Raw genomic sequence first — 13,878 nt, forward strand, 5'->3', positions numbered from 1 at the left:
TTGTCTTCATCAGAAGCAGTCTCAGGGAGTCTCAGGGAAACATGTCTCAAGCTGTGACCAGAGTTTTGGCTTTGAAACTGATATAACAAGACCAAGTTTTGGTAATGTAATGTAATTTATCTGCAAGGTGAGCTTTGACAACTTACCAAATTCATCAGTCATAGCTTATTCAACTAATCAGAGCTATGATATGTTACTTCCAGACACAAAGAAAACAAACCCAGACATCTACCAAGTTATTATAATTAAATGGCAAAAAGAAATTGAGAATACTAAAAGAAGTAAGTTATAAAAGCAGAGTCACATATAAACGAACACCCATAAAATTTAGAAATTATACTATTAAGAAAGATTACTGTTTTTTCTATTATATCCATTCAAAGCTTGAGAATTTTAAATTTTATTTATTGTATTTTGTAGTTTTAAAATTTGTTTCTAGAAACATCTTGTTCGTGTTGAGATTTCATATATATTAATTTATTATTCAACATTTGCATAGTTTTGTTCTATCATTGAATGTATTTATAATAGATGTTTAATGTTTTTTTTTTCAATTTAGCATTTGCTCAAATTAGGCTTGTTCTATATTGATTTTCTTTCCTTTGGACAGTAGGTCATGTTGTCCTAATTCTTCTGCTGAATAGTTTTGGATTATATCCCAGATATTTTTATATGTACTGTTCTGGGTCTCTATTCTATTTTATACCTCTGGAATAAAATGTTGCTTTTAGTTATTTTAGTTATTTCTAAGTTGAAACACAGTGCAAAATAAGTCTTGGATTGAAGCTCAAATTTCTGTTTAATTATTTTATCTTTATTAGGATGCTTTGAATATCACCTATGCATGTGCAATTTAGGGAAAGTAAGATATTTAAGAATAGTTTATATACAAAATTTGCTATAATCTTTCCACTATTCTTGCTTCCTGTCTCTGTAATGGTTGAAGTAGTATTTTTTTTTTCATTAAACTCTTCTAATTCTTAGAAGTTTGATTGGAGACATCAAGTTTTATAGAGACCAGATCTGGTAGTACTCAGGGACAACAGGTACCAAGCCCAGTAGTACCAGGGATAGAACCCACGATCTTGCAATGCTAAGCATAGTATTTACCACTTAAGCCATCTACTCTGAAAATGTCAATTAAGTTTAGCACTGCACTGTAGCACTGTCCTCCAATTGTTCATTGATTTGCTCGAGCGGGCACCAGTACCGTCTCCATTGTGAGACTTGTTACTGTTTTTGGCATATCGAGTACGAAGCTTGCCAGGCTCTGCCTTGCGGGTGGGATACTCTCGGTAGCTTGCCAGGCTCTCCGGGCTCTCTGAGAGGGATGGAGGAATTGAACCTGGATCGACTATGTGCAAGGCAAATGCCCTACCTGCTCCGCTATTGCTCTAGCCCATGGACACATGACAGATGAAAAAAATGGAGCAAAGCGAAGAAAGCAAAGTGCAGTTTTCATGACGGACAGTTTGGGTGAAGGAAGGGCAGCGTTGGTTTGAATTTATACCTGGTGTTCTCAAGAGCTACTTCCTGGTTTGTGCTCAGGGATCATTCCTGGTGGTGTTCAGGGAAACATGTGGTGCTGGCATCCAACCTGGGGCTCTTGAATGAAAAATGTACTAGTGCTTTGCTCTATCTTCTGGCCCCAGATAACAGTTTTCTAAATTGACATTTCAGCCACACTACATACTGTATGTATTCTGCTTTCATGCTAGAATGTAAAGTGGAAAGTTCACTTTGTACCCCTTTTCTTTTTCTAATCCTGACATCCTTCTATAATCTGCCTGTGCTTCTGTCTTTTCCAATGACTTCAGATACTTATTTTGCAAGAATGCTAATGCATTATGAATTTATTTCAGCATAGGCATGCTTCTTTATTTAAATGATACTCCCATATATAAATGGAACTAAATAAAATTTCACATATAAAGATTCAGAATCAGACTCATACACATCACAAACATTTTAAAATAAAAGGTGCCATTAGTTTGTGGGGTTAATAATTGATAAAAGAGCTAGAATATATGCTTTGTTCCTGGATTTGGTCTTGTTTGAGTCTTTGGTTTGATACCTACTTTGGCGTGACTTCTAGCTCCTCAAAGGGGAGTGGGCCCTTTGAGTACTGTCAGAACCAAAAATAAATGTTATTATTCCTAGATACTCTTGATTTTGAGAGGGCAAAACTGTAAATGGTATAAAAGATTTTGTTCTACTCTACATCATTCTTTACATATACAATGCAACAGATTTTTTTAGTCTGCCATTTTACTATATAGCTTATAGTTTCCCATTTTACTATAAAGTTTATTTTTTCTAAGAGTTTTTTATGTGTGGGTTTTAGGTTTTCTACATGTAATATCATTTTATTTGCAAATTGTGGTAGTATAAATTATTCTTTTTCTGTTTTATTTTTTTCATTTTTTGCCTAGTATACTAAGATTTTTTCTTGCTTAGATATATGAAGATGTCAACTGTTACACTGAATAATAGTGATAAAGCAATCTTTGCTCTGTGCCTGATCTTAGAAGAAAGGCTTTCAATTTTTTACTATTGAGTATAATGTTAGCTATTAATTTGTTATGTATAACCTTTACTATACTGAGGTAAACTTCCCATTTTTATTAACAGGATTTTAAAAATTCATGAGTGACTGTTAAATCTACTTGAAAATTTCTCTAAATTTATTGATATGATCAATAAATAAAATAAATTTTATCTTCTTTTTGTTCATCTGATATCACATTGGTTTTGCTTTTGTATTGTATATCAAATTATCCTTGTGTCCCTGGAAAAAAAAACTCACTTGAGCACTACATATGATGTGTACATCATTTCAACACCACATTATGTTTACTTTCTCCTTCTTTCTTCCTCTTTTTCTTCCTCTTTCTCTCCTCTTCCTCTTTCTCTCTCTCTCTTTCTCTCCTTTCTTTCTTTGTTTTGTCTATCTTATCTTCAAGGATACTGATTCATTCTTTGACTTTTATCATTTTGTTGATGAGTACCTCTTGTGTGTTTTTAGTTCATTTAATATGTTCTTTAGTTAAGTGATTTCTGATTGAAGTTTTCTAATATTTTCTTTTTCTTTCCTGGAGCACTCTCATATGTTTTCATCTATTCAGTGACGATTGTAGCTTTAAAATCTTTGTTGGGGGTTTTATCATTTACCCAAGTGAAGTACTTCTGTCTTCACCAAGTCTGGGGTGATATGACTATTAGGGTTGAGTGTATTGTTTACTGCAGACTTGGGTAGCAGAATATAGTTCATACTCACTTCTCTCCCATGGACTGTGCTTCTAATTTTTCACTCTATTTTCTAGTATTGACCTGTTTCTATCTCTGTACTCAAGGCAACCTAGTGGTTTGACTTTCTTTTCCAATTTCAATTCCTTTTCTTTTTTTTTTTTTTATCTTGCCTAACTTTCCTGACTAGGGCTTTTAATCTTATGTTAGTAACAGTATTCTGAATGAATGGTCTTTTCTCTATCTGATCTTAGAGAAAGCCTCCAGATTTTTATAGTTGAGTATTATTTTATCTGAAAATTGTATAAATGAGATACATGTTTAATAATGTTCATTTTCTCCTGATTTTATTGAATATTTGGATCATAACTTGATGCTGAATCTTGTCAGATGCCTTTTCTGTTTTGATTGATGTGATAATATTCTTAACATATCTTCCTTTTGTGGACTGGAGTGAGAGTAAAGCAGATAGGGTACTTGCCTTAGTATGCAACCAACAAGTTTTGATCATCAGCACCTGATGTGGTCCCCCCCAAACCTCACCAGGAGTAATCCCTCTGCACAGAGCCAGGAGTAAGCCCTGGGCATAACCGGCTGTGGCCTCAAATCAAACAAAAATTCTTCCTTCTGTTGATGTGGTAGATCACATTTATTGAGTTAGGTGTGTGTGTGTGTGTGTTTTTAATATCTTAGACTAACTTTGCATTCCTTAAATAAAGGCCCAACTGGTCATGTTATGTTTGATCCTTTTAGTGTATTATTAAATTTGTTTTGCCAATATTTTTAGGGTTCCCATCAACATTCACTGTTGGATAACATTGGGTTGTCCTTGCTCCTCCCGCAGGGAGCTTGGGTTTATTGACTTACTCCAACAACAGTGCCCCTGAGGCACACCCGGTTCCATCAAACACTAATAATCCTATATTTCTTTTCTCTTTCCTTTGTGTCATTTTCATGGTTTATTTAGCAATGTCCTTTTTGTATAGACACAGGAAAACAGTTCATGCTACGCTTTGTAACATGGGTGGTAATTAACTCTAAAGTAATATTCCTGGGCATCCATATTTACTTGACTTAAGCCTCAGTTGCCCTTAGTTCCTAGCACTCCAAAAGCAGGGTCCCAGTGAAGGGACTGGGTGGACCCAGGGCAAGCTGTAAGCTACCCTGGCATTGAAAGGAGACAAGCTAAGCACTATAAGTATAATAAGTTAAGAGCATGGTCACGGACAAATTCTGTCATGACCCAAAAATAAGTAACTGAATAAGGACCCTGCTGGAGTTAGGAAACACTACCCTGGCCTGAGCACTGTCGTCTGGGATATAGAGCGAGATGTTCCCAAGAAGAGCCAACCTTTAAGCTTAATATATCTCTTATTGTGTTCATACAAAATGACTAGAAATATTATGAGAAGTAAATTCACTGTGGTTGTTTAAATGGATTTCTAGCTGAGGAAAGAATAAAGCAATACACCTTAGATGGAATCCCGCCCTTGAGCAGATCTCCCAGTAATCTGTAGTGCTGAACCCTCAGATGAGAGTCTGTTCTTGAGTTAATCCCCTAGAATTTCCCCTGAAGGAATGGCTTTACCTCTGTTTATTGTGATGACAATGTTCAACCCCACTTATGTGTGACCCCAGACTTCGTGATTCCTATATAAGTATGCTGCAAGGGGAAAGAGTGGAGAATGAGAACTGAGACTTTGGAGACTTTGGGACTTTGAGGTCTTTGAGGACTGGAGAGTCTGCGATGAGTAGAAGGACTCGATGATGACAATGACTGGAAGTAGATGACTATGAGACTTATGACAAGACGAGAAAGGAGAGATAACCAAAGAGAGGGCTTTGAGGTCTACGAGGAGACTAAGATGATGGAACTCTGATAACTGGGACTAAGACCAAAACTACAGCTACGACTGCTGTCAGGGGAGCAATAGGACTATGTTCTGGAGAGAGAAATAAACCAACTGTTGACCACTCTGGCGCCTGGACCCAGTTTCTCCATTTTCCTGGTCCTTCATCTGTCTGTCACCACGGGCCCGCCAGGGGGATGGTTCTCGGCCACTGAGTGCTCTTGTCGCTTGTGCGAGACCCCATTTTTTTTTCTTGGAAACTCACAATTCACAAAAGTTACTAGCTTGTAGTTTTGTTTCTGTATGAAATATCTGTCTCTGATTTTAATATCAGAGTAATGTTGGCCTCCTAAAATACATTTCCTCTTACATTTTTTGGAATACTTGGAGAAATTTGGCATTAAGTCTTTATTAAAGATTTTCCTAGAATTCACTAGATTATGTCACTTGGTCCTAAACTTTTGTTTGGGAGAGGGGTTTTTAAAAATGAATGTTTCATAGACCATAGATAGAACACGATGGCCACTCAATACCTCTGTTGCAAAAAACAACACCCAAAAGGAGAGAGAGAAAAAAAGGGAATGCCTTGCCATAGAGGTGGGGTGAGTGGGATGGGGTTGGCATGGATACTGGGATCATTGGTGGTGGATGATGGGCACTGGTGGAGGGATGGGTACTTGAGCATTGTATGACTGAAACACAAGCACAAAAGTTTGTAAGTCTGTAAATGTACGTCATGATGATTCACTAATAAAAAATTTAAAAATACATAAATAAAAATGAATGTTCATTTTCTTGATTATAAATGGTTGCTCCTGATTTTAGTTTCCTTATGATTCATTCTTGGAATGTATGCTTCTAAAAATTTATTCATTTCTCCTTGGTTTAAGAAGTTTATTGGCACATAGATTTACAGTGGACTCATGATACTTTAAACTTCTGTGATCCTCTTTTTCCAGTATTGAGCCTTGCAAAAAGTTTAGCAATATTTTTATGAATGAAGTTTGGGTTGGTGGGCCACATCCAGTAGTGCTTAGGACTTACTCTTGGCTCTGTGTTCAGGGATCATTCCTGGTGGTATATGGTGGACCATAGTCATGATAGGGATTCCACCAGGGTAAGTGATGAGTAAGGCAAGCATGTTAATCCCTGTGCCCTCTCTCTAGGCCCTCATCAATCTATTTTGAAAAACAAACTCTTGATCTTTTGTATTTTCTTTATAATTTCTTATGTGTTCTGCTCCTAATTATTTCTATTTTCCTTCTTTCTGCCGATTGTTGGTTTCACGTAATCTTTCTAAATTTCTTGAAGTTATAAAGTTAGATTGTACAATTGGCATCTTTCTTGTTTCTTGATATAGACCAGTACTCCTATAAACTTTCCTCTTAGTATTCTTTCTGTTGCAGGCCATAGTTCTTGATACCTGGTATTTTCATTTTCTTTTGTTTCCAAGTATTAAAGTTTCTTTGATTTCTTTGTTGGCTCACTTCAGTAGCATGTTGTTAGTCTCACCTGTTTACAGTTTCTCTAGTTTTAAATCATTGTGATTGAAAAAGATACTTGATTTTATTTTGTTCGTGAATTATTAGTCATTTTGTGTCCTAATGTTTAGTGTATATTTGAGAAAGTTCCATGTATCTTGAGAAGAACATATGTTCTACTTTTTTGGGGCTAAGGGTAGAGTGCCCTGGAAAATGTCCATTAAACCCAGCTGGTCTAATTCCTTCTTTACAGCTGTTGTTTTCTTGTTGATTTCCTTGCTGTCTGGTTGTCCATTGACAAGAATGGGATGTTAAAGTTCCCTACATATATTGCACTGTTATCAATATCATTTATTACTAATTTTGAAATATATTTTGATGCCCCCTCACTTTGTGCATACATATATATTAATGTATATTACGTCTTTCTGTATAGATCCTTTCATCGTAATGAAATGACTCCCTTTGTCTAATCTTTTGAGATTAGAATTTCATTTATCTAAGGTAACTACAGCCGTCTCCACCTTTTTAAGCCTGCCATATACTTATAGGATTGTTTGTGAGAGATGTTTTGTGTATAGTTTGTTCTGGTAACTTATTTCAAGTTTTTTTACTTGTTGTTTTTATTATATTAACATACATAGCAATATTTTTCAGATAAGTGCACCCAGGAGAAGAAGGAAGAAATTGTTGAAAGTGAAAAACCCAATGAAGGCAATTCTAAGCAAGGAAAACCAGACATACAAAGTCAAGACCATACTAGTACAAGCCCTGTGATCATGGAACCTGCCAAGATTAATACTCTGTAAGGATAATTTACTTATTTAACTTTCTGTTGGTGCAATGCATATGCTAGCCACATTTAATAGCTGCCTGTTTTAATGCTTCTTTTTTTTAAGGATAAGGAGTTCTGAAAATGGCTTTTGAAACTTCTATATATGTTAAGTTTCCAGGGTAGTAGACAAAGACAAATAATCTACCGGGTAACTTCCCAACAAGATAGCTCTCTCTTGCAAGTCATAAGTGGGCCTGAAACATCTGTACAAGATGAAATATCTGTGGATGCTATGCATGTCTTCATTGATGAGCATGGTAAGTCTTTTGAATTCTTAAAAAATTTTTTAACTGTCAAGCTACATATTAAAGTAATGTGAAAAAAATAGATTAGGACAGCAAAAAATTTTTGAAAAGGTGGCACATATTTAACATGCTTTGTATTAAAATTTAGCATGCTACTTTTTTTGAAACAATGTTTCAACACCAATCTTACCACAGTTGTCTACTTTAGCCATCCTCAGACTCCTTGACAGGAACATTCTTAAGTTTGGTGACTGTAGTTTGAGTCTCATGCTAACAGTATTGTTGACTCTGTGGTTTAGATAAATACTTATACCTTTACACCATATACACTAGGCCACTGATTCCTGCACCTGTTATCTTGTCTTGCCATTTTGTACTTTCCTCTCAATTTCTTTTTTTTTTTACCAGTGAAAAAGTAGGGGTATATAAAGTAGCACTGTAACACTGCTGTAGCACTATCATTTTGTTGTTCACAGATTTGCTCAAGCGGGACCAGTAACATCTCCATTGTGAGACTTGTTACTGTTTTTGGCATATTGCAACCCATGGGTAGCTTGCCAGGCTCTCCAAGAGGAACGAAGGAATTGACCCCGGATCCGCCACATGCAAGGCAAATGCCCTACCCACTGTGCTATTGCTCCGGTCCAGGAGTATATAAAGTATAGAAAAACAAATCATCAACTACTCAAAGGCAATAGAAATTGCGAGTGTTCTTTAATAGGAGTCATATCACTGCAGGGAAGATGGAGGATAAAGGGGAGGGCTTTGGGAGGGAAGCTGACACTCCTGTGAAATGTGGTGGAAAGTGTTTTGACTAAAACCCTGCCATTGTCAAGATTGTAAACCACAGAGCTTAAAATTAAATTAAATTTAAAAAAAGGAAAGAGAAAGTAGGGGTAAAGCTAAAAGTTTTCTGAGGACTCTGAAGAGCTCTTAACCTGAATACTAAGCTTTGGAACAGGAAGTTTTAATCCTGCAGCTGCTCATCAGAGCTGAATGTTCTTCCACCCGCCTCAGTGCATTTACAGATACCATTTCCCTATACCTGTAATATGTTGTTTTTCTTCAAATATCTAACATAATTTCTTCAGAAAAATCTTTTCTAGATTTCTTACTATCCTATCCTTTCCCTTTTTGATTTTACCTTATAATTGTTTATTGGGGCTGGAGCGATAGCACAGTGGTAGGGCGTTTGCCTTACACGAGGCTGACCCGAGTTTGATTCTTCCGGAGCCCGACAAGCTACCGAGAGTATCTCGCCCGCACAGCAGAGCCTGGCAAGCTACCCGTAGCATATTCAATATGCCAAAACCAGTAACAAGTCTAAAAATGGAGACGTTACTGCTTGAGTAAATCAATGAGCAAGGGGATGACAGTGACAGTAACAATTATTTATTGACTTATGATAATTTGAATACTATATCTTCCTCTACAATTGTAAGCTTCAGGAAGGCAATGTGAAAGAGAATCACAAAGTTCTGTAGATAATATATATATACATATATATACACACATATATATTATAGGTACTGATTTTTCTAAGATGTGTCTTTTTTTTATATATTTTTAGTCCCATTATTATTATTATTTTTTTTTTTATTAATAGTTTATTTTTAATTAGTGAGTCAACGTGAGGGTACAGTTACAGATTTATACATTTTTGTGCTCATGTTTCTCCCTTACAAAGTTTGATAACCCATCCCTTCACCAGTGCCCATTCTCCACCACCAGTAAACCCAACATCCCACCCCCCCTTCCCAGTCCCGTCTCCCCCCACCCCACCCTGCCACTATGGCAGGGAATTCCCTTTTGTTCTCTCTCTCTGGTTAGGTGTTGTGGTTTGCAATAAAGGTGTTGAGTGGCCATTGCGTTCAGTCTCTAGTCTATATTTGGCCCGCATCATCTTTCCCCCACATGACCAACAACCACATTTTACTAAGTGGATCTACATGGAAAGTATCATGCTAAGTGAAATGAGTCAGAAAGAGAGAGACAGACATAGAAAGATTGCACTCATCTGTGGAATATAGAATAATAGACTATAAGACGAACACCCAAGAATAGTAGAAATAAGTACCAGGAGGTTGTCACCATGGCTTGGAGGCTGTTCTCTCATTCTGGGCAACTCAGAGAAGGGAACAGCAAGTAAGATGTGTCTTAAGTCATTTATACTTGTTATTTCACTCTGAAGTAGTTTGGGTAATAATTTAATGTTCACCTTATCTATAGATTAGTAATTTATAGTTTTAAGTCCTTTGCATAGGCAGGATTCAAAGATTCTTTTGCATAATAAAAAGCATCATTAGCACTTATATCAAAGCCTTCAGAGGGGCTGTGGTTATCCTTTTTTGTTGTTTCTCTTGTCAGTGTCCACCTTCTAATTGAGGTCTAGTTCTCAAATCTGTTTTAACTGCTGACAATAAACAAGAAAATTATGCATCTGTGTCTTCTGAAGATGGTACCACTAAAAACTCTTTTGAGGAGAGACCGTTTTACTTGTTCAAAATGAACTGACTTTCACACCTCAATATTCCAAACCTCTTTAACAAAGCTATTTTTATTCTGCAAATTAATTCCTTCTCTTACCTTTCCTCATTACCAGGCTGACATACTAGTCAGTATGTTATACCACTGTTTATCTGCAATTTCAAATGTAGGGATGGTCTCATGTGTGGTCTAACCAATCAAAACCACATGCTAAATAGGCCTCTTTTTGTACACCAGAATAACAACAAAACATTCAGTTACAATAGGCACATCATACTGACACACAAAGTGAATAAATGAATGATGAATTAAAGAAAACACGTAAAACTAGATTCACAAATTAATCTATCAGAATCAATTGAGTAATAGGCAACCGAGTTAAACTTAGCTAAGCAATTATCAGAGCGATATGTCAAGATTTTCTAAAGTTGCACATTCTACGGAGAAATATAATAAATGGACCTAGGTTGCCTGTGACTCTTGTTTTAAAATAGTATATAAGGCATTCTCTCTAACTCAAAAAACATACAAGCTAAAAAATGGAAATGATTATATACATATACTTTTGTTATATTGTTCAAATTTTATAGGGGAAATAAGATCCTGTTATTTAAAATCTGGGAATCAGAAAGAAGGCCATTTGCACCAGCAGCTTTTGAATTATGACAGTGTCTCTCGTGCCCGGTAAGTGGAGCTCTGTTTTCAAGTTTTGGAGATATTGCTGCCTTGCTTGGGGACATGTAACTTACTCTGACTGTAAATGAAGTGAAGATCTTGATATAGGGCGAATTTGTTAATCTGCAGATGTCAAAACATGGGGGTTGTGTGTGAAAGATAGGCAAATCTTATGTTTGTTAGAGAAATAAAAACTAAGTGGAATCATTTTCATAAAAGCTTCCAAAAGTTACTATAGCATGTAAGAACCCTAGAATAGAGAGCAACCTCTATAAGCCTAATAATGTTCGTCATGGAAAAGATGGTGACACAGGTAACGAACACATGATTAAATTTGTCCCAAGGAGTGTACTAGAAATATAGGAAGGTCTTATCTGCACTAAGGAAGGTAAGGTTAAAGTAACTCTTACTTTATCCCAAATTCAAGTACACAAGTTGTATTTTTATATTCTTGTATACATGTATTTCACTCACTTTTATTTAGGTAAACACACTGCTGGTAATGCCAGTCTGAAAAAGACCACAGATGAGGCCAGAGATACTTTAGGAGTAAGATGCTTGCCTTGCACATGGCAATATCAGGAGTGATCCCTGAGCACAGAGTTAGGAGTCAGCCCTGAGCACAGTGGGGTGTCCCCCAAACCTAAAACCAATACAAAGAAAAGGACCACAAATCCAGAAGCTTTTTATATATTTTATTTATTTTTTTTATAATTTATTTATTTTTAATTAGAGAATCACCGTGAGGGTACAGTTACAGATTTATACACTTTTGTGCTTATACTTCCCTCATACAAAGTTCGGGAACCCATCCCTTCACCAGTGCCCATTCTCCACCACCCGTAAACCCAGCATCCCTCCCACCCTCCCCAATCCCATCTCCCCCCCACCCCACCCTGCCACTGTGGCAGAGCATTCCCTTCTGTTCTCTCTCTCTAATTAGTTGTTGTGGTTTGCAATAAAGGTGTTGAGTGGCCGCTGTGCTCAGTCTCTAGCCCTCATTCAGCCCGCAACTCCCTTCCCCCACATGGCCTTCGACTACAATGTAGTTGGTGATCGCTTCTCTGAGTTGCCCTTTCCCCGGAACGTGAGGCCAGCCTCGAAGCCATGGGGTCAACCTCCTGGTACTTATTTCTACAGTTCTTGGGTATTAGTCTCCCACTCTGATATTCTATATACCATAGATGAGTGCAGTCTTTCTATGTCTGTCTCTCTCTTTCTGACTCATTTCACTCAGCATGAAACTTTTCATGCCCATCCACTTAACTACAAAATTCTTGACTTCCTTTTTTCTAACAGCTGCATAGTATTCCATTGTATAGATGTACCAAAGTTTCCTCAACCAGTCATCCGTTTTGGGGCATTCGGGTTTTTTCCAGATTCTGGCTATTGTAAACAGTGCTGCGATGAACATACATGTGCAGATGTTGTTTCGATTGTACTTTTTTGCCTCTCTGGGATATATTCCCAGCAGTGGTATTGCTGGGTCAAATGGGAGCTCAACCTCTAGTTTTCTGAGAATCGTCCATACTGTTTTCCAAAAGGGCTGAAATAGCCGGCATTCCCAACAGCAGTGTAGAAGGGTCCCTTTCTCCCCACATCCTCTCCAACAGCGGTTGCTTTTGTTCTTTTGGATGTGTGCCAGTCTCTGTGGTGTGAGGTGGTATCTCATGGTTGTTTTGATCTGCATCTCTCTGATGATTAGTGATGCAGAGCACTTTTTCATGTGCCTTTTGGCCATTCGTATTTCTTCCTTGGTAAAGTTTCTGTTCATTTCTTCGCCCCATTTTTTGATGGGGTTGGATGTTTTCTTTTTGTAGAGTTCAACCAGTGCTTTATATACCATTGATATCAACCCCTTATCTGATGGGTATTGTGTAAATATCCTTTCCCATTCTGTGGATAGTCTTTGTATTCTGGTCACTGTATATCTTGCGGTGCAGAAGCTTTTTAGTTTAATGTAGTCCCATTTGTTGATCTCTGTTTTTACTAGATTGCTTAGTTCCGTGTCACGTTTGAAGATACCTTTATCTTCAATATCGTGGAGGGTTTTGCCGACCTTGTCTTCAATGTACCTTATGGTTTGTGGTCTAATGTTGAGGTCTTTAATCCATTTTGATCTGACTTTTGTGCCTGGTGTCAGGTCAAGGTCTAAACCCATTTTTTTGCATGTGGTTGTCCAGTTGTGCCAGCACCATTTGTTAAAGAGGCTTTCCTTGCTCCACTTCACATCTCTTGCTCCCTTATCAAAGATTAGATGATCATACATTTGGGGTTGTGTGTAGGGATATTCCACTCTGTTCCATTGGTCTACGGCTCTGCCTTTGTTCCAGTACCATGCTGTTTTAATTGTTACTGCTTTGTAGTAAAGATTGAGGCTGGTTAGGGTGATGCCTCCCATCATCTTTTTCCCAAGAATTGTTTTAGCTATCCTTGGACGTTTGTTATTCCATATGAATTTTAGGATTGCTTGATCCATTTCTTTGAAGAATGTCATGGGTATACATATTGGGATCGCATTGAATCTGTATAATGCTTTAGGGAGTATTGCCATTTTGACAACATTGATTCTCCCTATCCACGAGCAGGGTATATGTTTCCATTTCCTCATGTCCTCTTTGATTTCATGGAGTAGCGTTTTGTAGTTTTCTTTGTAAAGGTCTTTTACTTCCTTGGTTAAGCTGATTCCGAGGTACTTGATTTTCTGGGGCACAATTGTGAATGGGATTGCTTTTTTCATGTCCCTTTCCTCTGCCTCATTGTTTGCATATATGAAGGCCATGGATTTTTGGGTATTGATTTTGTAGCCTGCAACTTTACTGTATAAGTCTATTGTTTCTAAGAGTTTCTTAGTAGAGGCTTTAGGCTTCTCTAGATATAGTATCATGTCGTCTGCAAATAGTGAGAGTTTGATTTCTTCCTTTCCTATCTGGATGCCCTTAATCTCTTTTTCTTGTCTAATAGCTATTGCAAGTACTTCCAGTACTATATTGAAGAGGAGTGGTGAGAGTGGGCATCCTTGTCTTGTGCCCGATCTCAGAGGAAAGGCCCTTAGTTTT

At 37.2% G+C, this 13,878-nt stretch overlaps 1 protein-coding gene across 4 annotated transcripts in view; it reads left to right on the forward strand.

Moving 5' to 3' along the window:
* The window catches only part of PCNX2 (pecanex 2), a 352,025-nt gene that overhangs the window by 62,297 nt on the left and 275,850 nt on the right, over nt 1–13,878 (forward strand). For all 4 annotated transcript variants that reach the window (XM_055147380.1, XM_055147381.1, XM_055147382.1 and 1 more), the window contains 3 exons: nt 7,235–7,382; nt 7,524–7,669; nt 10,735–10,828. In XM_055147380.1, coding sequence (XP_055003355.1) covers nt 7,235–7,382; nt 7,524–7,669; nt 10,735–10,828 — 388 coding nt within the window. The remainder of the gene's footprint in view (nt 1–7,234; nt 7,383–7,523; nt 7,670–10,734; nt 10,829–13,878) is intronic.

The sequence above is a fragment of the Sorex araneus genome, chromosome 9 (genome assembly GCF_027595985.1).
Source record: "Sorex araneus isolate mSorAra2 chromosome 9, mSorAra2.pri, whole genome shotgun sequence".
Taxonomy (NCBI): Eukaryota; Metazoa; Chordata; class Mammalia; order Eulipotyphla; family Soricidae; genus Sorex; species Sorex araneus.